The sequence below is a fragment of the Brassica napus genome, chromosome A10 (assembly GCF_020379485.1).
Source record: "Brassica napus cultivar Da-Ae chromosome A10, Da-Ae, whole genome shotgun sequence".
NCBI classification, from domain to species: domain Eukaryota; kingdom Viridiplantae; phylum Streptophyta; class Magnoliopsida; order Brassicales; family Brassicaceae; genus Brassica; species Brassica napus.
In genome coordinates, this window is record NC_063443.1 from 17,462,578 (window position 1) to 17,482,853 (window position 20,276).

Below are 20,276 nucleotides of genomic sequence, written 5' to 3' on the forward strand. Positions count from 1 at the left end.
TTAAAATAGTATAAATTGCAAAAAAAATTTACAAATTAAAATATTTTAATTTATTTCGTTAGTCGTATTATATTTTGAAACATGCCATTTGGATCATATATTATAATATACTTTCGTTTTCTTAAGAATATTTCCTATATATATATATATATATTTTTTTTTTTTTCATATAATATAGTCTACAAGGATCACAAAAACAAACGATTATATTCAAAAATTTCGATCCCTAGCTGCAAAATCCCTAATTGCTAGAGAGAGAGAGAGAGAGAGAGAGAGAGAATGGGAAGTAACCGTGCTAGAAATTTCCGGCGGCGAGGGGACGACGACGGCGATGAAAACGACGTTAAAGATCCAACCACCGCGCCGAAACCGTCTCCAGCTCCTTCCTCGTCAAAGCCTAAAAAACTCCCAGCCTCGGAGCCGAAGAAGAAGCTACTCAGTTTCGCCGATGACGAGGAGGAAGAAGATGCACCTCCACGTGTAACCGTAAAGCCTAAGAACGCCAGAGATCGAAGCAAATCTTCTTCGCGTCTCAGCGGTTCGGGATCTGCTCACAGACTTAACTCTTCCACCGTGGAGCATCGTTCCTCATCCTCTTCCACTTCCTCCGCCGTGGCTCCTCCTTCCAACGTGCTTCCCCAAGCGGGCGCTTATACGAAAGAGGCACTCCTCGAGCTCCAAAGGAACACGCGGACGCTTCCGTATTCTCGCCCTAGTGCAGCAAGTTCCGAGCCGAAGGTAGTGCTCAAGGGCTTAATCAAACCTCAGCAGCAGCAGGAGAAGCAGAGCTTGACGGATGTGGTTAGGCAGGTTTCGGATTTGGACTTCGATGAGGAAGGGGAAGCTGATGATGCGTTCTTCGAACAGGCGGTGATTGAAGCTAGAGCCAAGAGGGAGAAGGCGAGGCAGCCACGTTCAACACCGGCGCCTGATTTTATATCGCTGGATTGTAGTACCACGAGTCGTTCCGCTGCTGAAGTGGTTAGCGACGAGGATGCGGACTTTCAAGGAGGTTTCGTCGTGTCGCAGAAAGGTAATGGGAAAGCTGTGTTTACAGCTAATGATTCCATGACGGATAGTGTATATGAGGATGAGGATGAAGAGGAGAAATTGTGGGAGGAGGAGCAGTTTAAGAAGGGTATTGGTAAAAGAATGGATGAAGGTTCTAACAGGATTGCAAGTAGCAATGGAATGCCTTTGCATCCACAACAGAAGGCACTGCCACAACAACCACCGCAGATGTATGCTTATCATGCCAATGTGCCCCCTACCATTGGTCCAGCTACTAGTGTTGATACATTACCAATGGCACAACAAGCTGAGCTTGCCAAGAAGGCATTGCAAGACAATGTTAAGAAGCTTAAGGTATTGCTCTTTGAAGTTGGCTTTTTAATTATTAATCCACCGCCTTCTCTTAGGATTTGTCTAATGTCACCGTAGAGTGTTATTCTAGTTGATTATTAGCTGACTTTGAGCTTTTAAACATAGCTCAACGTAGAGGTTTTCGTATTATTTCGTTGCTATTGACTAGTTAGGAGATTGATTTGATACTGAATTTGGTTTCTGATGAACTGCATTTGTTTTTAATTATTTGCCAGGAATCTCATGCAAAAACCGTAACCTCGCTTACCAAGACAGATGAGAATTTGACTGCTTCGTTGATGAGTATCACAGATCTTGAAAGTTCTCTATCTGCAGCTGGAGACAAGTATGTCTTCATGCAAAAACTCAGAGACTTCATTTCTGTTATCTGCGACTTCATGCAGGTACGCTTTCATATAATGTTGTGCATGTAGTTGGCTGTATACATATTTCTTATGTTGCAGGGTTGTCTCTTTTACTTTTGATAGACCATTAGCAACTGCTTTCATGTATCTTCCTTTCATCTCATTTGACTGCATAAGATCATGTCTCCAGGGAAAAATAAAAGTAATTAATAGCAGATACTATGCCGCATTTCTCTGTTTGATCTTTGATCTCCAACAGAACATTGAAAAATGAGTCGAAACCATATTTCCATCTAATTAGCTAGGTACTCTTGGCGTACATCTTCTTTGACACTTGCAGTATGATTCGATCTTAATGAAAGCAAACGATTTCTTTTATATTGAAAACAGCACTGTTTCTTCGTTTTATTTCGTTGCATACAACACAATGTCTTTCATATACAGAGGTGTATGGATTCACTGGACAGCGTATACCCCTAACATATTTGCATTGGTGCTTTCATTTCCACCAGTATAAAAATTTAGCTATGATAAATACTGCTACTGGATTGCTCCTAATTTCTGCTTCAAATTTTCTTTCGCAGGAAAAGGGTTCCTTCATTGAAGAAATTGAAGATCAGATGAAGGACCTTAATGAAAAACATGCGTCAGCTATACTAGAAAGAAGAATTGCCGATAACAATGACGAGATGGTAGAGCTTGGGGCCTCCGTGAAAGCAGCTATGGCAGTTTTAAACAAACAAGGAAGCAGTACTTCAGTGATTGCTGCTGCCACAAATGCTGCCCTTGCTGCCGCTGCTTCTATAAGACAGCAGATTCAACCAGTTAAGCTTGATGAATTGGGCAGGGACGAAAACATGCAGAAGCGCAGGGAAGCGGAAAGAAGGGCTGCAGCACGGCAGAAAAGGCGAGCTCGATTTGAAAATAAGCGTGCATCAGCCATGGAGATTGATGGATCTTCTTTGAAAATAGAAGGGGAATCAAGCACTGATGAGAGTGACAGCGAGACTTCAGCATACAAGGAAATCAGAGATAAGATACTTTTGTGTGCTGATAAGGTCTTCAGTGATGCATCTGAGGAGTTTTCCCAGCTTTCAATGGTGAAGGCGAGATTTGAGAAGTGGAAGCGAGACTATTCATCTACTTATCGGGATGCTTACATGTCTTTGACCGTACCTTCCATCTTTTCACCCTATGTTAGATTGGAGCTCTTGAAATGGGATCCTCTTCATCAAGACGTGGATTTCTTTGACATGGAATGGTAACTTATTCATGATTTCCAACTTTTCATATTGTCCAAGATTTCATACACAAAACATACCTTGCTTAAATTCACCAGTAGGCATTACTGCATTAGTTTCTTAGCGTGTGAAGAAAGTTAGTAAACCCATTGTTTACCTCGGATTTGTGGAAGTAATCTGACTCATGATCTATGTCTGCAGGCATGGCTTATTATTTGATTATGGAAAGCCAGAAGATGGTGATGATTTTGCACCCGATGATACTGATGCCAACCTTGTCCCTGAGCTAGTGGAAAAAGTTGCGATTCCTAAATTGCACCATCAGATAGTTCGTTGTTGGGATATACTTAGCACCCGGGAGACAAAAAATGCTGTTGCTGCTACAACCTTGGTGACAAATTATGTTCCCGCTTCAAGCGAGGCCCTAGCAGAACTATTTTCTGCTATTCGTTCTCGTCTTGTTGAAGCCATAGCAGCTATTGCGGTATGAATTTGAAATTTGTTACATCTCTTACTATTTTCCTTATAAAATCTCGTTAAGTCTGCTATGTGTATACTGGACCGATAATATCTTATGATCCTTTCTTTGTTCTCCAGGTTCCGACATGGGATCCTCTGATATTGAAGGCTGTACCAAATGCTCCACAAGTTGCAGCATATAGGTTTGGGACATCAGTCCGTCTTATGAAAAATATATGCATGTGGAAAGACATCCTGGCGCTTCCAGTGTTGGAGAACTTGGCTCTGAGTGAGCTTTTGTTTGGAAAAGTCCTACCTCATGTCAGAAGCATTGCATCAAATATACATGATGCTATGACAAGAACTGAAAAGATCGTTGCTTCTTTGTCTGGAGTATGGACAGGACAAAGCGTCACAAGAACTCACAGGTAATAATGACTTCTTTCAAGAGACGAATTACAAGTTTACTTTCTCACACATTGCAGTTCTCATGGTTCATATTAGTGAAACATCATTGTATTCACATCTTATGACGTTGCATCTCGTTCCCCATTATTGTTACAATCCGTCTGCATGAAAATTAAGCTATCGAATCAGGAGTAAATGTGTACATTACATACTTGATCTTGCAAAGTCTAGGCACTTTGGGAGTATTAGTCAAGCTAAAACATATACTAAAACGTTTGATTTGATTGTGCAGTCGGCCGTTGCAACCTCTAGTGGACTGTATTCTGACACTTAGGAAAATTCTGGAGAAAAGGCTTGCCTCGGGACTGGACGACGCTGAAACCACTGGTCTTGCCCGCAGGCTAAAGAGAATACTAGTTGAGGTCCACGAACACGATCACGCCAGGGAAATTGTCAGAATATTCAATCTCAAGGAAGCAGTGTGATGAAGCTTTTATTGGTGGGAAACTGCAAAATCAATTCAGAAATCTGTAACCTCAATGTTATCAGATACACGTTTCTCCCGAGGATGTTTCATTTCAAGATATTTTCGGAAGCCATATGCGGATGCGAGAGTTCTTGTACATTGGCTTTATGTATGTATAACCTCTGAGCGTATACGAGCTTATATAAAGAATATTTCATAATATCTGTATGAGGTTCTACATGGCAAATACAATTTTTCAATTAATATAAGCCATCACTAGTATCTGTGTGCTGCATTTTGGAATTTCTATTACACAAGCCGTCTCATAAACCAAAAGACAGTTTATTTGGTTGGTGATTCAAACTGTCTCTCTGCTATAAACAACTTCTGATTAACTCAAATAGCAGAATGGAAAAAAAAACTTGGAAAAACCTCTAGTATTGAAGTTGTTTTTGAACAGATATCTTAAGGGGTAGTAGTAGTAGTAGTAGTGTCGTCTTCTTCATTTGTATCTTCTATATCCGACGAAGAATCAGCCGCTTTCTCGAATTCAACCATTTTCTCAAGTGAGTCTATGTCTCCAGCTTCAGCAAGGGCGTGTATCCGCAGCTTCTCTGCGTCTTCGCTGCAATTTGTCATAGAGAACGAGTAAGTAAAGGAACATTGCATAAGCATAAGATTTTATTATTACTTTTTGAAAAGCTTGAATTTGAGAGTTAACTTACTCTGTAACTCCGAATATTTCCTTGACAATCAAGGAGTTGTCTTTTGAGCAAAAGTCAGGAAGCTGTTTGAAAAGAGAACACAGTTAGAAAATCTATTACACAGACAAAATATTGTACGCTCATTTGTTGCTTTCATGATCAGATCATCATATATGTTGGAAGAGAGTAAACAGATTCTCTTTACAAATACATTACCTCGGAAAGATAGTAGATTTTTCCAAAAAGCGCCTGCACGGCTAGTTTTCTCTTGAACCCCTTTTCTGTAAACCCTTGCATATTCATCACAACAGGACCTGCAAAATACAAGAGCAATGAAGAAGACTCTAACAAATGGAGAACCATAAAGAGAAGCATGCTGTTACCATACCTTTTTCTTTAACAATACGACGGGAGATCTCATTCAAAACCTCAGGAATCTGAGAATCATCCAAACCAGAAGCTCTCCTGAGATGAATGAGACTCGCAACAAGGTCAGGGTTAAACGGCTTCTCATTCAACGCATAGCGAATGTACTTCCTCAATATCTCCATCATGTTAAACCCTGTCTGAATGTAGACAAAAAACAAAACATCATTCTCATGTTAAAGTTCTGGACTTTGAATGATTACAAAAGATGAAGAAGCATAAAGTTCACACCTTTTCTTCAATTGCCTTAAGCTCAGAGCTATTCACTGTGCCTTCTTTCTGTAACAGCTCATCTATAGATCTACAAAGCATAGCGTTCTGATTCACCTGAAGAGATTCAAAAACACTCTCTTTCAATCATCAGTTCTTGGTTTCAACTAGTAAAGGATCATAAGAGAGAGTGAAACAGAGTGAGAGAGACCAGTTTCTTGCGCTGTGCTTTAGGAGAAGAGAACTTCTTAACGGTCTTGACGAAGGCGGTTACGAACGTGACGCCGGCGTAAGCTAACGGGACGGCGAGCATCCACGGCAGCTTGCTGCTACCAACTCGGGGACCTGGAATCGCTTGAGTCACCGAGCCAGTGAACTCGACTAGGTCGAGCGCCTTCTCTTGAATCCACAGCATATCCTCCTCTACTTCCTCTTCTTCCACTTCTTCCTCCGCCTCGCTCGAGCTCTTCTGTTTTTTGTTCTCCATCTCTGATGGCTTCTTCGACGCTGAGGCGGTGGTCGAGAGGTGATTGAGTCTCGAGGGACGGAGTGAAGGTAAGGAGACGAGAAATGGTGTTTTAGGGGAGGGGCGAGGGAGAAGTGATGGTTGAGTATTGTGTTGAGTTTGTGTCCGGAGAAGAAGTTGAGATGAAGGTAGGAGAAGAGACGCCATTGGGTGATGCGGCGGAGCTGTACGGAAGCGGCTTATCGAGTTCTATACGCCGAAGGTAAGAGAGTTAGGTGACGAAGCATGGTTTGTAACACTGTTTTATTGGGCTTCGGCCCATTTAGTTTTACCCGGTACAATTCTAATTTTAAATCACCCAACGAAAAGAAAATTACTTTTACTACCACGGTAACTGTGAATTTTCAGCAGACAAAAGAGTGGTGTCTTTTACTCGTCTCTGGAGACTTTTATTAACCACTGTCTTCAACTATTTTCATGAAGATTCAGATAAACTTTCCAATATTTGTTCAGTATTCAGATAGAATAGCCTTGGATGCTTAGTAAGCCAATGCAAAGCACATTGCATGAACATATAAAATGGAATTTTACAAAGAAACCATTAGCTTTTGTCTACATAATGTCATTCTCTTTTACTGCGTCATATTATAAATGTTAAAAAATAGTTTTTGGGTTTTGTTTGTGAGCAGTTGAACTCGAGAGTAGATTAAGGGACAATGACTCGAACGCTGAGTTCTAAAACTAGCATATACAATTTTTGGGTATCAATCTTATACATTATCAGGCCAGAACTCCCTGAAGAAGGCTCGTTCGAATTCCTTCTCCTGTAACTGTTTTTCGTGCTCCATCAACTTTCGCATTTTCTTTGAAAGTTTCTTGGATTGCTTAGAGACTTCTTCCTCCTGAAATTTGTATAGTAAGAAAAAAAGAAGAAGATAAGATATATGCCTTAATAGACAAACAGAAGAGGCATGTGCACTGGAAACAATCAGCTTCTACTTGTTGGTTTTTAAAAACATACCTTTCCAGAATCTGTACTGGCTTTCACGGCTTTTCTCTTGGTTGGTTTTTCAGCTACAGCTCCAATTCCTCGTTTGTTATTTTTCAGCTCTGCTTGGACTGGCACCAATATACCCTGTTTGGAAGGACACCAAATGTTTCAGAAAGACATGAATACTTCAATACAGAAACTAGAACATAACGAACTTGATTAATTATCAACAACAACGTATGAGTAAATCAACCAAGACACCTAAGACTCGGAAAGCAAGTTAATATAAGCTTAGTACTTAGTGTGATTGTATAATAACTTAAAACATCAGTTTTTCTTGTTACAACTTCAGTGTATCTTTTGTTGGTGGCCGCAGAAAAAACTTAATACATAAAGAGTAAAGAGTCGACACAGCTAGATTGTACACAATATGGCAAGCATTTCAAAATAAAACCTAATACATAACACTGGAAACAACTGAGAAGTCTTAACATTCCTCCTACTAGGTGGTGAGTGAAAGACTCTGCATTACTATATGCAAGTCCAAGCAGATATGAGTTTTTACCTGTTCAGCGACTCCAAGACCAGTGCCTTCCTTCCACCCTTGCTTCTTTAGGAGCTGCATATTCCAATTTCGGACTATTAGCACCAAACATTAACATCTCAGACAGAACACAGCTCAACAAAGATTACCTGAAAACCAATGTTGGACGAATTGATTGCAGCCCATGAGCTGCTCGATCCAGCAGACTCACCCATAGAGCTCGACCACCTACATTGAATGAATGCACATTCTGCTTATTCGTTGTATGATTGTAGTCTATGCATCAAATGAATAAATGTAGCTGCAAAAGTACAATATGAATCAAACCTTCAGAAAAAAACACAAACTTGGAATGAAAATTAGCAGCTTTAATTTTAGGGTTAACAAATCAGATTGTCACCAAACTCACAATCCCTTATGTTCATAACTGGTAACACGAATTCAAAACCAAAAAAGAGATTTTTCATAAACCATGATCTTGAAATATCACACGATTGGAGTAATAGATATACGTGGAGCTCACCAGCAAAGACGTGAAACTCAAGCAGTCTCCGAGAGAATCGAAACCCTAGAATCGAAGATACGAGCTTTTCGAACCACCGCCTCTGATTGCGTCGCCGGCGTGAGACGGTTGAGCGTCTTAGTTATATTTAAACCGCTTTCTAAAAGCATAACGGGCCTGTTTATTTAGTTAGGTCTGGCCCAATAGAGGCCCATTAGAAATAGTAGACGCGGACTAATCTGAACCAAACAGTTAATTTGGAGTTCGTCGTTCTCAGGTGGGCATAAAACTCAGTGCGTCCACGCTTCACCTTCTTCCTCCTCTACATCTCCTCCCTTCTCGATTATAGAGAACAAAGGCTAAGTCCTCTCTCTCTCTCTCCCCGATTTCTTCGCGGAAAATTTTCGTATCCATGGTAAGCAATCAGTTTCTATCATCTTCCTTTTCATTTTCTAGGTTTTGCATCTTTTTATCTCGATCGCAAATCATAGAGCTTTTGGAATCTAAGACTTGTTTTGTGTTGCATTTATTTCGAATTTCAGCTTAATGGTTTCAAAATGCGACCTTTACTTTCATATAGATCTAGCGAGTTGTGATTGTTTGGGATTTGATTTTGATCTGCTCGTTGTTCTTCGAGATTGGGTTGATTCACTTCCTTTTGGTTTGGTTTGATATTGAAATATAGATTCTTTTTTCAATGTTCACATTTTATATGTAACCTCTATGTGTTATATGCGTTTGATGACAGGCACCTGTGAGGGGGATTCTTGGTTTGCAGAGGGCGGTATCAGTTTGGAAGGAGAGTAACAGATTGGCTCCAGCTTTGAGATCATTCAGCACCCAAGCTGCGTCCACTTCCACCACTCCACAGCCACCTCCACCTCCTCCGCCTCCGGAGAAGACTCATTTCGGTGGTCTCAAGGATGAAGATCGGATTTTTACCAACCTCTACGGTCTGCACGACCCGTTTCTCAAGGGGGCGATGAAGAGAGGCGATTGGCATAGGACCAAGGATTTGGTGCTCAAGGGTACTGATTGGATTGTTAATGAGATGAAGAAGTCTGGTCTTCGTGGACGTGGTGGTGCTGGTTTCCCTTCTGGTCTTAAGTGGTCCTTTATGCCTAAAGTCTCTGATGGGCGTCCTTCTTATTTGGTTGTTAATGCTGATGAGAGTGAGCCTGGGACTTGTAAAGATAGGGAGATCATGCGTCACGACCCTCACAAGCTGTTGGAAGGGTGTTTGATTGCTGGTGTTGGTATGAGAGCTAGTGCAGCTTATATTTACATCAGGGGTGAGTATGTGAATGAACGTTTGAATCTAGAGAAGGCCAGGAGAGAGGCATATGCAGCTGGTCTCTTGGGGAAGAATGCTTGTGGTTCTGGGTATGACTTTGATGTTTACATCCACTTTGGAGCTGGTGCGTACATTTGTGGTGAAGAGACTGCGCTTCTTGAAAGCCTCGAAGGGAAGCAAGGAAAGCCTAGGTTGAAGCCTCCGTTCCCTGCTAATGCTGGTTTGTACGGTTGTCCCACAACTGTTACCAATGTGGAAACGGTGGCTGTTTCTCCTACCATTTTAAGGCGTGGACCTGAGTGGTTTTCGAGTTTTGGTAGGAAGAATAACTCTGGGACGAAGCTGTTTTGTATATCGGGACATGTGAACAAGCCATGTACCGTTGAAGAGGAGATGAGTATCCCTCTCAAGGAACTGATTGAGAGGCATTGTGGAGGTGTCAGGGGTGGATGGGACAACCTGCTTGCTATCATTCCTGGAGGTTCCTCTGTTCCTTTGATTCCTAAGAACATATGCGAGGATGTGCTGATGGATTTCGATGCGCTCAAGGCTGTCCAATCAGGGCTAGGAACTGCAGCGGTCATTGTGATGGATAAATCGACCGACGTTGTGGATGCAATTGCGAGGCTCTCTTACTTCTACAAGCATGAAAGCTGTGGGCAGTGCACTCCTTGCAGAGAGGGAACAGGGTGGCTCTGGATGATCATGGAGAGGATGAAAGTTGGCAATGCAAAGCTGGAGGAGATTGATATGCTTCACGAGGTAACTAAGCAGATCGAAGGACACACAATCTGTGCATTGGGTGATGCAGCTGCATGGCCCGTCCAAGGTCTGATAAGGCACTTTAGGCCGGAGCTTGAGAGAAGGATCAGGGAACGCGCTGAAAGGGAGTTGCTACAGGCTGCTGCTTAAAACCCTTGTTAACGACAGGTTAGCATCTCCCATCCTTGAACTCTTTTAATTTCCTGTTGCAAACTTAAAATGCAAAGATCTAGTTGATTGTTTGATGAAAAGGTAGAGTTGGAGGCTCTATAGTTTCTTTGGTCCTTCATAATCTATGCCTTTTTTTTGCAGGGTATTTGCTATTATTATCGATGGAAATAAAATCTGAAGCACACTTAGGGTTTTGGGGATGCAAAGCTACTTCAGAAGGAGAAGAAGGTTTTGCATTTGTTGAAATGTTCATGTTGAACTTTATTCGAAACTGTATCAGAAAGAGCTCTGTTTGCTCTTTTGCTTATTCTACTTTCTTTCAATGTTTGTTTGTTTTCTCATGACTACTGAGAACACATTTTGGGAACAACGAACCAAACAAAACCTTTTCATATTTAAAATAAAGGATAATGGGGTTTTTATACCGTTCATTACACTCCAAATAAGTTTATAATCACTGGTTCTTTTTGGCTTGTTGTGGAAAATATCTATAGGGTAATGAATGATACAATGATACCCATAGTTGATCTGTATCATTGTGATTAGTCGCAACTGGTAGAATCTTAATCTAGGTGTGACTATTCTCATATATGTTCACATCAAAAAGAGGAAAAGATAAATGTTAGAGAGACCTGTGAATTGGTGGGACAAGTATGGTAGGGGACCGGTCTGGTTGGTGGATGTTTATGGATAAGACGTACGTCACCATCTTCTTCTAACTTCTTTGTCCACTTCTGCAGTTTATTTTCATTTTTCAAGTTCTTTCCTAATCAATAACATTACGAGATCGAGGTGTTGGGAAAGTAAATCTATACATATCAAGTGAACTGAGTACAGTATTTGTAAAAGCTTTGTTGCACACTGACTAGGCACTAAATCACATGTTGCATAAACTGGATAGTGTATTTCGTAGGCAACTTACATGTTCTTATATTGGAAAGTGTCATCTAAAGTGTTTTGAAGAGGCTTCCATTTATTTTTAAACACAGAAATATACTCTAAACTAATACTAATAAATTAGTTTGAACAATTTTTCATATAGTTTTGTAATTTTTAATTGTCTAAATGATAAAAAGTAACATGACAGTACAAATAATTATTATTCATCAATGATTGACTAGGACCCCAAATGTCACCCAAAAATATATCTTGGCACATGCTATAGCATTATGAAAGTGGGAAAACAAAATAGAGGAAAAATCTAATATATTAATTTACCATGGTCCACTATTAAAATTACTTGTTATAATCTGGTTAAAAAAATTACTTGTATATCCTTAATCCACTTAGCAATCAACATAATTACCATCAAAAGAAAAATTAGAAAAAAAATCTGATATGAGAGAAATATTTTTGAGAAATTGCATCCACTATACACAACAAAAACCAAAATTCATTAACTAACTAAAAACAACCTCTCTCTCTCTCTTACTTTCTCTTCCTATCTCTCTCTCTACTCTCTCTCTCTCAAAATCTAATTTCCCTTATTTTTTTGGTTATTTAATAAATAAGCCCAATATTTTTTTTTGAGCAAACATGAGAGAAAAATAAAAAAAAAGTAAGAAAATTGTAAAAAAAGTATATAAACAGAGAAACTGAGCTGTGAGAAAAAACTGTAGCTATCAATGGTGTGGGCGCTTAATGGTTTATCATCACTGTCTCCTTCCCTTTTAACAATGGTGTTTTGACCTCTCTCTCTCCTCCTCTCTCCTTCAACTTGTTGTGGCAATCCCTAATAAACCCCTAATTTTTCTTTCATTTCCATTTTGATTTGCCTCGCGTATACTTCTTCGTTGTGCTTCTTAAGAATCAGATAAACCCCTCTCTCTTCTTTGCTTTTCTTAGCTCATCAGTAAGATACGCCAAAGATATCCTCTTGAAGGGTTTATCGCCCTTATTTTCGGGGAATTCGATTCAGTAGAAAAGAGATTCCCTTTTCGATTCGTCTTCTCCGAGATTCTCTCTCTCTTTAGTTTATCCGAGTTATTAGTGTGTTTCTGTGGATCTCTAGCTTGTGGAACGCTACAAGATTCGAACTTTGCTGATAGTCTGTTTGGAATCCTAGTCTGATTAGATTTAGAAAAAATGACTGTGGAAGAAGTTAGTGATGGTTCTGCGTGGAGTAGGGAAGATGATATTGCCTTCGAGAGAGCTCTTGCTAATCATACAGATGAATCCGAGGAAAAATGGGAGAATATTGCTGCTGATGTTCCAGGGAAAAGTGTTGACCAGATTAAAGAGCATTACGAGCTTTTAGTTGAGGATGTTGATAGGATTGAGTCAGGATGTGTCCCTCTTCCTTCTTACCGTTCTCCTCTTGACGATGCTGGTGACGATGGTGGAAGCAGTAAGAGAGGAGGTAACAGTCATGACCAGGGAAGCAAAGCGAAGGCTGATCAAGAACGGAGAAAGGGTATTGCCTGGTCTGAGGATGAGCACAGGTAAATCTTTATGCTGTTTGTGATTCGTTTCATTCCTTTAGTATTCTTTCGATTAAGATCAATAACATTCCTTTAGTATGCTTAGAAGACCTTGAAAGTATTGATTTTAGTTTCTAGGGGGACTAACACTAGAGGATGCTTCTTAAATTTCTCATGATTTTGTAAAAGTTTCAAAGGCTCTGATATCAGTGAAAGTATTAACTTGGCATGGGACAGAGAAAGCTGTCCTCATAAATTCTCATTACCTCCTCTGTCTTAACTGCTAGATCATTACATCCACCATGTTAGAGATGATGGGGAGATACTGTCTAACCCCTGGGACCATTTTGACTAATCTTTTCCACTACTTGTTGAAGCTAGATGCTGTTTATCATATTCTGAAACCTTGAGAAAAAAGGATAGTTACCCGGTCCACCTCCGTTATTGGAGAACCCCACTTTCTTTTTAGAAGGGGACAAGAACATCTTACTTTAATGTTTTAGTCTTCACTTTACTCTCTTAAAAGTGCTAATGGGTAGATAAGCGTAGAACTTTGAATTATTGTGATGAACTAATGGGATGTCTCTTCTGTGTTGCAGGTTATTTCTTCTTGGTTTGGATAAGTACGGGAAAGGTGACTGGCGTAGCATTTCTCGTAACTTTGTGGTAACAAGAACACCGACCCAAGTAGCGAGCCATGCTCAAAGTACTTCATTCGTCTAAACTCAATGAACAAAGACAGAAGACGATCAAGCATTCACGACATTACTAGTGTTGGCGACGCAGATGTCTCAACGCCACAAGGACCGATCACTGGTCAGAATCAGAACAACAACACCAACAACACCGGTTCTGCTGCTGTTGTTGGAGGAGGAAACAAATCAGCCAAGCAACCCGCCTCCCAACCACCACCTGGACCTCCTATGTATGGAACACCCACCATAGGTCAACCAGTAAGTGGACCATTGGTCTCAGCAGTTGGAACACCTGTGAACCTCTCAGCTCCGCCTCACATGGCTTATGGAGTCCATTCTGCTCCAGTCCCTGGATCAGTGGTTCCTGGTGCACCTATGAACATGGCTCAGATGCCGTACACCATGCCGAGGACACCAACTGCTCATAGGTAACGTCGAAAGTACCTTTGTTATGATAGTGCTCTCTGTTTAGGTGTAAGAAAGCTGTGTAAAGGATTTAGTTAATATTCCTTGAGCGAGTTTTTTTTATTACTTGTGGGATTTTTACGAGATCGAATAAGAAAGATATTAATCTTTATATGGTTTTAACCTCTGTGAAACCATAAAGTTTGATATGAAATTGAATAAAGAATATGAAAACACCAAAGTCAGTAAATCACATTAGTTCAACAGATTCGGTCATTGTTTTTGAGTCAAAGCAACTCTTGTCTGGCTTTATTCTCCTGGTGATCTCATCAAGAACCTGATAGATCTCATAAGATCTTGGGTGTGATTTATCTTGCACAGTAAAGTTATGAACTTCAACTCCTACTTCCACAAGATAGCTATATCCAGCAGCCTTAGTCATCGTTTCCTTCTTCATCATCTTCCTCATCTTCAAAACCCCATCCCACCTCTCATTCGCGGCGTAGATATTCGACATGATCACACAGTTACCTGGATTGGAAGGTTCAAGCTTGAACAATGCCTCGCTTGCTATCTCTGCAATCTCAACATTGCCATGGAAGCTACAAGCGCCCAAAAGGGTTCCCCAAACGACAGCATCTGGCTTCATCGGCATTGTTCTGATGAGATCATAGGCTTCTTGAAGCTTCCCAACACGCCCCAAGAGATCGATCATGCATCCGTAGTGCTCTAGCTTTGGGGAAATCTTGTGAACTTCCTCCATGGACTTGAACAATTCTTTGCCCTTTGCCACCATCCCACCATGAACACAAGCTAGCAGCAACCCAACAAACGTCACTGCATCAGGTTTCCCTCCTTCTCGCTAAAGTAGCAACAGAGAATCACAACGTTAAAACTTTTAAAAAACCAAGGGATATCAACCTGCTTGTAATGCAACGACAAGAAGAAAATGCTCACCAACATTTGAGCATAAAGCTCTAAAGCTTGGTCGTGTTTCCCGTGAGTAGCTAGACTACTGATCATGGAGTTCCACGAGCACAAATTTCTCTGCTTCCCCAATTCATCGAATATCCGTTTAGCTACATCTATCATCCCACATTTTGAGTACATCTCTAGCGTAGCATTACTAACGTAAATGTTATCAAAGAACCCGTTCTCTCTAGCATATCTCTCTAACCTTCTCCCAATCTCCAACGCTCCTAGATTCGCACATGCGGGGAGAACACTAGTCACAGTAATATGATTCGGTTTCACAGATTTATCTTTCTCCATACACAAAAACATCGTTAAAGCTTTTGAGTAATTCCCATTCTGACAAAACCCAGAGATAACACTTGTCCACGAGACCACGTTCTTACAAGGCATCGAATCAAACAGCTCCATCGCCGCCTTCATATCACCTTGGCTTTTGTAAACCGTGATCATCGCGTTCCACACAGGTACATCTCGGTTAGGCATTTCGTCGAACACCCTGCGCGCACAACACAAAGCTCCCACCTTTGCATACCCAGTGATTAAAGCAGTGCAGCAGAATGAATCAGACTCGAACCCAGATCTAATAAACTGCGAATGAAGCACTCGCAATGTTCGAACCGACGAGATCGAGCTAGAAGCGGCGAAGACGAAATTGAAAGTGTGGTGATTTGGTCGGAGGCCATCGAAGGAGAGGAGGTTGAAGAGGGAGATGGATTCATGGGGCTGGTCGTGGACGGAGTAAGCTTGAATCAGCTTGTTGTAGAGGAAGATACAAGGAGTTTGGTGATGGTCGAACAGTTTTCTGGCGTAGACAAGATTAGGAACACGAAGCAATCGTTGTAAGAGATCTTTGGTTTCGTCTAGGCCAGTTTTGAGACACTGCGCGTGGAGTTGTTTGATCTGATTCATTCCCACGCGCTTACACTTCCCGCGTAATTACTGTTGGACTAATATGGGTTCTATCGTATAAAAGCTGATGTAATGTATTGGGCTCATAAAAGGCTTAAAACTACAGCCCATGTAGTGAACATGTTTTAACAAATTTTTGAATTCTTTATTGGGATCCCATTCTTTATTTATGGTATTCAAAAATTATTATTATCATTATAAATTGGATAAGGATCTAATCAATGTTATATAATCTTCTCAGTATTATATCCCTTTTAAGATTATTATCTCCAGCTTTTTTCTAAAATTATCTCCCTAATATTATTCTTTTGCACCATTTTTAATGGTATATTTATATATCATACTAATCCTCATAAGATGTGACATGTACCTGTCCTAAAACTGTTTGGACTTTGAGTAGGTTGAGAAAATTCAAAACTGGAAAAAATATATACGCTTGATTCTTTAGCAAGAAAACAACTATCCAATTATAACACAGTTAAATAACTAATCTATAAATAGAGTATGCTGTTATTTGATTCTGAACATTCTTTACACAATAATATAATGGAATTCACTAAGAGAATTTTGATGGTGTTTGCTCTAACCATTATGTTGGGTATCTCCTATGTTCAGTGTCGTCAAAGTCTGGAGCTCATGCCTTGTAAGAATTAATTATATCTGTTTTTCTTGGTGATCTACCATTGTGAATTGTTCTAAATGTATACTTTTTGGTTTGTTTAGGGTCTGGAGAAAAATTTACTCAATGTTTCGACTCAGGCCCATGTCGGCAAGGAATGATGAAATGCATTGAGTTCTGTACCTCAATGGGGACTGTAAATGGACAATGTAATATTGAAAATATATGTTGTTGCATTCATTAGTGTTACTCTAAAAGTCTGGATCAACGTTGCCTTTTAACTATGGAGGGAGGAGAACCCTTGATATGATTACTGTATCCCAATTCTTTATTTGTAGATGACATATTGTCATGTGCTGATAATGTATGATGGTTACTATATTTTCTTTTTACTCAACATCAATTTTCATTAGTTAAAGTGTAGGAATACAAGATTTCAACCTAATATAATCGACATATTCTATAATCACATAAGAACACTAAGATAGAGTCGTTATGACAAATTTATGTCAGGACTCGAGATGAACTGTCTCTTGACCTCTAATTAAAGCATCTCCACTAAAAACATTAATGGTAATGAAGAAAAAAAATCTGTAGACTATTAAGGCTAAATTAAAATCAATATTGTTTTGCAAGAAGGTAGGTTTATGTGACTTTCAATAATTAAAGCAACAATGTAAGACCACTGAAAAAGACTTGTATTGTTAATTAATGTAGCACAATGAAGATGCTTATTCTATATCATATTTATACATGTTGTGATTTTTTAATTATTCATGCCACGAGGTCCCAACAACCGTTGTGGATAAAGCTGAGTGAGTAAGTCCATGCACTTATTCAACATTATGGAGCAACGGCCTACTTCCACCCTGAAGATGAAGAGACTTACTTACCTTCCTCCGTGCCATGGTTCTTTTAAAAACGGAGCCTTATTGTACCTGTTTGGTAAACCGCAAGGCGAACCGATCTCCCTCAAGAAGACGAGGAAGCTACAAACAATCTAAAAAAAGGGAACATAGAGAGCTCAGAGCTTTACGTCCACGTGAAACCAGCACTCGGTGGGATCTTCACTGACGTTGTTATGTGGATCTTCTGTCCCTTTAACGGTCCCGCCACGCTCAAGATCGGTCTCCTCACCGTATCGGTGAACACGTTGGTGACTGGGAACATTTTACCTTCCGGATAAGCAACTTCAACGGTGAGCTTACTCAGATGTTCTTCTCTCAGACTCTCAGCATAGCGGTGGCGGGTGGGTTGATGTGTCGGATCTTTAGTTTGTTAAAGGAACCAACAAACCTGTTGTGTACTCTCGTCTAAACACGGACACGCGAGTTTCCCTCACCCGGGGATGTATCTTCAAGGCTCGTCCAAGCTTGGGTTGGAGTGAAAAACTTAAAATAATAGTTCACATTAACTTTTAGTTTTTTTCTTTCTTTTGTATATTCCCTTTCCCCTAATATTTCATGTATTTCAATTATATTATTTGAAGGATATCATAATTAAACTCAAATTAACAAAAAAAGAAATAATAATTTACATTAAACTTTGGTAAATTTCGGTAAATTTATATAAAAAAAGAAGAAGAAGGTTAGGGCTCTCTTTCTAGAAGCTTTTTGGTTCTTCCTCGTTTCCCTCTGGCTTCGTCTTTCGATTTTGAAGGTACGGATAGGTTAGTATGAAAACTTTTTCTAGAGACTTGATAAGTAGTTTGCCAGATGAGCTGCTAGGCAAAATCCTGTCTTTGGTTCCGACAAAAGAGGCTGCTTCTACATCGATCCTGTCCAAGAGGTGGAAGAATCTGCTGTGTCTTGTAGACAGCCTTTGTTTTGATGATTCGATGGTTATGTATCCCACCACTACCACTGTCGCAACATGTGGTGCAGCACATCGCTTCTTAGATTTCGTGGACAAGACTTTAAACAATTCTCCTATCATCAAAAAATTATCTCTGTCTCTCGGACATGTATATGGCGGTCGCTGTCACGCAGCAGCGTGTAAGCATGATCATGTGAAACTTTGTTTGGACCCTTGCATTTGGACTGCTATGGAGCGGGGTTTATTGGAACTACACTTGCACGCTGACACTTGTTGTGGTATTGATATAATGCAAGAGTTGTTTACGTGCAAGATATTGGTTAAGCTCACACTATCCGGTGACCATCATATTCGAGTCCTTGAGCGTGTTTTTCTTCCAGCGCTCAAATCACTTTCTATGTTATCATTTCCAACCATTGATCATCCAGACTATTGTCGGCTCATAGATGGCTGCCCTGTGCTGGAAGACTTGTTCATAAGTGATGCTGCTGATCCTTTGAATCCGTTATGTTGTGGTGAGCACGTGGAAAGCGAAACTATCAAGCGGCTTGTGGTTTTTGTCAATCTTCCAAAATGTGATCACCCCGAAGGAACTTATTTGAGAGCACCCAATCTTGTGCAACTGGACTATTCTTGTTATGTATCCAAGAATCATTCGTTTGTTGATTTGGATTCGCTTGTCCAAGTCAGACTGGATCTGAGGTTATGGCAGTCAACTTATGATTATGATGATGATGATGATGATGATGATGATGATGATGATAAACATAAGGTAGCTATAATTGGTGATGTTTCAGACCTAGTTGCGGGTATACGCAATATTACAATCCTTCACTTGTCTCCTGATTCTCTTGAGGTCAGTTTTTTTTTCTTCTTTTTCTTCTAATCTTCTGTTTTTCTATTGTATATTGGTTTGTTGATGATTAGCTTATTATACCAGGCTTTTTATTTCTGCTGTGAATCCATGCCAATGTTCAACAACCTCCTTAATTTATCGATCGAGAGTGACAAGGAAAAAGGTTGGCAAGTAATGCCACTTCTGCTCAATAGTTGTCCAAATCTACACACTTTAGTCATCAAGGTAATTATCAGTTTTCTCTTTTTATTTGTTTGTTTGTTTGTTTCTAGTGTGGGTTGCCCATCATTACACATAACAAACTGGTCTCTGGTTTCAGGGTCTTGTGCACAGAATAACAAATAGATGCGGAGATGCATGTGCTTGCATCCCTAAGAAGCAGAGGAAGATTTTGGAGGAGGAGGAGAAGACAATAAGTTGTTTATGGACATGTCAAGTGAAGGTGCTAGAGATTTTAGAGTATGGAGGTTCTTTTGAAGAGCTGAACCAGATGATGCATTTCTTAGGTAAGTTGGAATGTCTTGAAACTGTTAAAGTTGGTGTTAACTCGGACAAAGACAACCAGATTGAGTTCTTGCGAGCTAATCTACTGACTCTCCCCAAAGCTTCATCAAAGTGTGACATCCAATTCAGCTGAGCTTTTTCTTTCTCGGTGGCTATATGCCAATATTTAGATGCAACTTAAATCGTGTATGGTTATTATTATTTAAATATCATTGAAGTTGGTTACAATTTGTCCTAATGCTAGTCACACTCTAGGAACCATGAACAACAATCACATATAAAATGGTAATCATTCTTTAGATTGGCTAACCTTGTTAATGTAAACAAAGACTCAGCTGATCAGTAACATTTATCAAAAATCTATCCTAATATCATATGATCTTCTTCGGATCTGCAGAATCATCCTCACCTCCAAATGGATAATATAACAGTGAAAATATATGTTGTTGCATTCATTTGTGTTACATTAAAAATCTGGATCAATGTTGCATTTTCACTATGGAGAAGAAACCTTGTTATGATTATTGTATCCACACTCTTTATTTGTAGATGACATATTGTCATGTGCTGATAAATGTATGATGGTCACTATAAAGTCATATGATTAAAGATCTTTTAAGATAAAATTTTATCTTTTATATATCCTAAAACAAAACTTCTAAGGCAGAACAAAGAAATTAAAATGAGCAAGACAAGAGAGAGAGAAC

The 20,276-nt window shown here is 39.9% G+C and overlaps 8 protein-coding genes across 10 annotated transcripts; 5 read left to right on the plus strand and 3 right to left on the minus strand.

Annotated features, from left to right (window-relative positions):
• The first annotated feature begins 195 nt into the window (after window positions 1–195).
• On the plus strand, window positions 196–4,583 carry LOC111201527 (transcriptional repressor ILP1). Its single transcript, XM_022693752.2, has 6 exons — window positions 196–1,365; window positions 1,599–1,766; window positions 2,312–2,988; window positions 3,170–3,452; window positions 3,566–3,855; window positions 4,128–4,583. Exons 1-6 carry the CDS (start codon window positions 280–282, stop codon window positions 4,318–4,320), a joined length of 2,697 nt encoding a protein of 898 aa, XP_022549473.1. The 5' UTR covers window positions 196–279; the 3' UTR covers window positions 4,321–4,583.
• On the minus strand, window positions 4,500–6,379 carry LOC111201528. Its single transcript, XM_022693753.2, has 6 exons — window positions 5,853–6,379; window positions 5,663–5,758; window positions 5,394–5,571; window positions 5,222–5,319; window positions 5,027–5,088; window positions 4,500–4,926 (listed from the first exon to the last, which is right to left on the minus strand). The coding sequence occupies exons 1-6, from the start codon at window positions 6,312–6,314 to the stop codon at window positions 4,767–4,769; spliced, it is 1,056 nt and encodes a 351-aa protein (XP_022549474.2). The 5' UTR covers window positions 6,315–6,379; the 3' UTR covers window positions 4,500–4,766.
• A 334-nt stretch (window positions 6,380–6,713) lies between these two features.
• On the minus strand, window positions 6,714–8,347 carry LOC106419179 (G-patch domain-containing protein C1486.03). Of its 3 annotated transcripts, XM_013859933.3 has the most exons (6): window positions 8,166–8,293; window positions 7,970–8,069; window positions 7,792–7,870; window positions 7,664–7,717; window positions 7,129–7,242; window positions 6,714–7,009 (listed from the first exon to the last, which is right to left on the minus strand). In XM_013859933.3, the coding sequence occupies exons 3-6, from the start codon at window positions 7,855–7,857 to the stop codon at window positions 6,878–6,880; spliced, it is 366 nt and encodes a 121-aa protein (XP_013715387.1). In that variant the 5' UTR covers window positions 7,858–7,870; window positions 7,970–8,069; window positions 8,166–8,293; the 3' UTR covers window positions 6,714–6,877. The 3 variants fall into 3 exon arrangements, with proteins under 3 accessions (XP_013715387.1, XP_013715385.1, XP_013715386.1); XM_013859931.3 differs by lacking the exon at window positions 7,970–8,069 and having other exon boundaries at window positions 8,166–8,347; XM_013859932.3 differs by lacking the exon at window positions 7,970–8,069 and having other exon boundaries at window positions 7,792–7,943; window positions 8,166–8,270.
• A 43-nt stretch (window positions 8,348–8,390) lies between these two features.
• LOC106419325 (NADH dehydrogenase [ubiquinone] flavoprotein 1, mitochondrial) lies at window positions 8,391–10,800 on the plus strand. Its single transcript, XM_013860085.3, has 3 exons — window positions 8,391–8,559; window positions 8,893–10,368; window positions 10,513–10,800. The coding sequence occupies exons 1-2, from the start codon at window positions 8,557–8,559 to the stop codon at window positions 10,348–10,350; spliced, it is 1,461 nt and encodes a 486-aa protein (XP_013715539.1). The 5' UTR covers window positions 8,391–8,556; the 3' UTR covers window positions 10,351–10,368; window positions 10,513–10,800.
• Window positions 10,801–11,118: 318 nt separating this feature from the next.
• On the plus strand, window positions 11,119–14,063 carry LOC106419421 (transcription factor SRM1). The gene is given in 3 exon segments (XM_013860202.3): window positions 11,119–12,812; window positions 13,391–13,491; window positions 13,494–14,063. Coding segments are annotated over 3 exon segments (882 nt in total). The 5' UTR covers window positions 11,119–12,456; the 3' UTR covers window positions 13,919–14,063.
• Window positions 14,026–15,801, minus strand: LOC111201526 (pentatricopeptide repeat-containing protein At5g08510). Its single transcript, XM_022693751.2, has 2 exons — window positions 14,849–15,801; window positions 14,026–14,753 (listed from the first exon to the last, which is right to left on the minus strand). Exons 1-2 carry the CDS (start codon window positions 15,773–15,775, stop codon window positions 14,142–14,144), a joined length of 1,539 nt encoding a protein of 512 aa, XP_022549472.2. The 5' UTR covers window positions 15,776–15,801; the 3' UTR covers window positions 14,026–14,141.
• A 478-nt stretch (window positions 15,802–16,279) lies between these two features.
• Window positions 16,280–17,012, plus strand: LOC111201345 (defensin-like protein 109). Its single transcript, XM_022693061.2, has 2 exons — window positions 16,280–16,418; window positions 16,499–17,012. Exons 1-2 carry the CDS (start codon window positions 16,280–16,282, stop codon window positions 16,636–16,638), a joined length of 279 nt encoding a protein of 92 aa, XP_022548782.1. The 3' UTR covers window positions 16,639–17,012.
• A 1,026-nt stretch (window positions 17,013–18,038) lies between these two features.
• Window positions 18,039–20,245, plus strand: LOC106419245 (F-box/LRR-repeat protein At1g48400-like). The gene is made up of 3 exons (XM_013860004.3): window positions 18,039–19,065; window positions 19,150–19,290; window positions 19,385–20,245. The coding sequence occupies exons 1-3, from the start codon at window positions 18,070–18,072 to the stop codon at window positions 19,700–19,702; spliced, it is 1,455 nt and encodes a 484-aa protein (XP_013715458.2). The 5' UTR covers window positions 18,039–18,069; the 3' UTR covers window positions 19,703–20,245.
• Window positions 20,246–20,276: the final 31 nt, after the last annotated feature.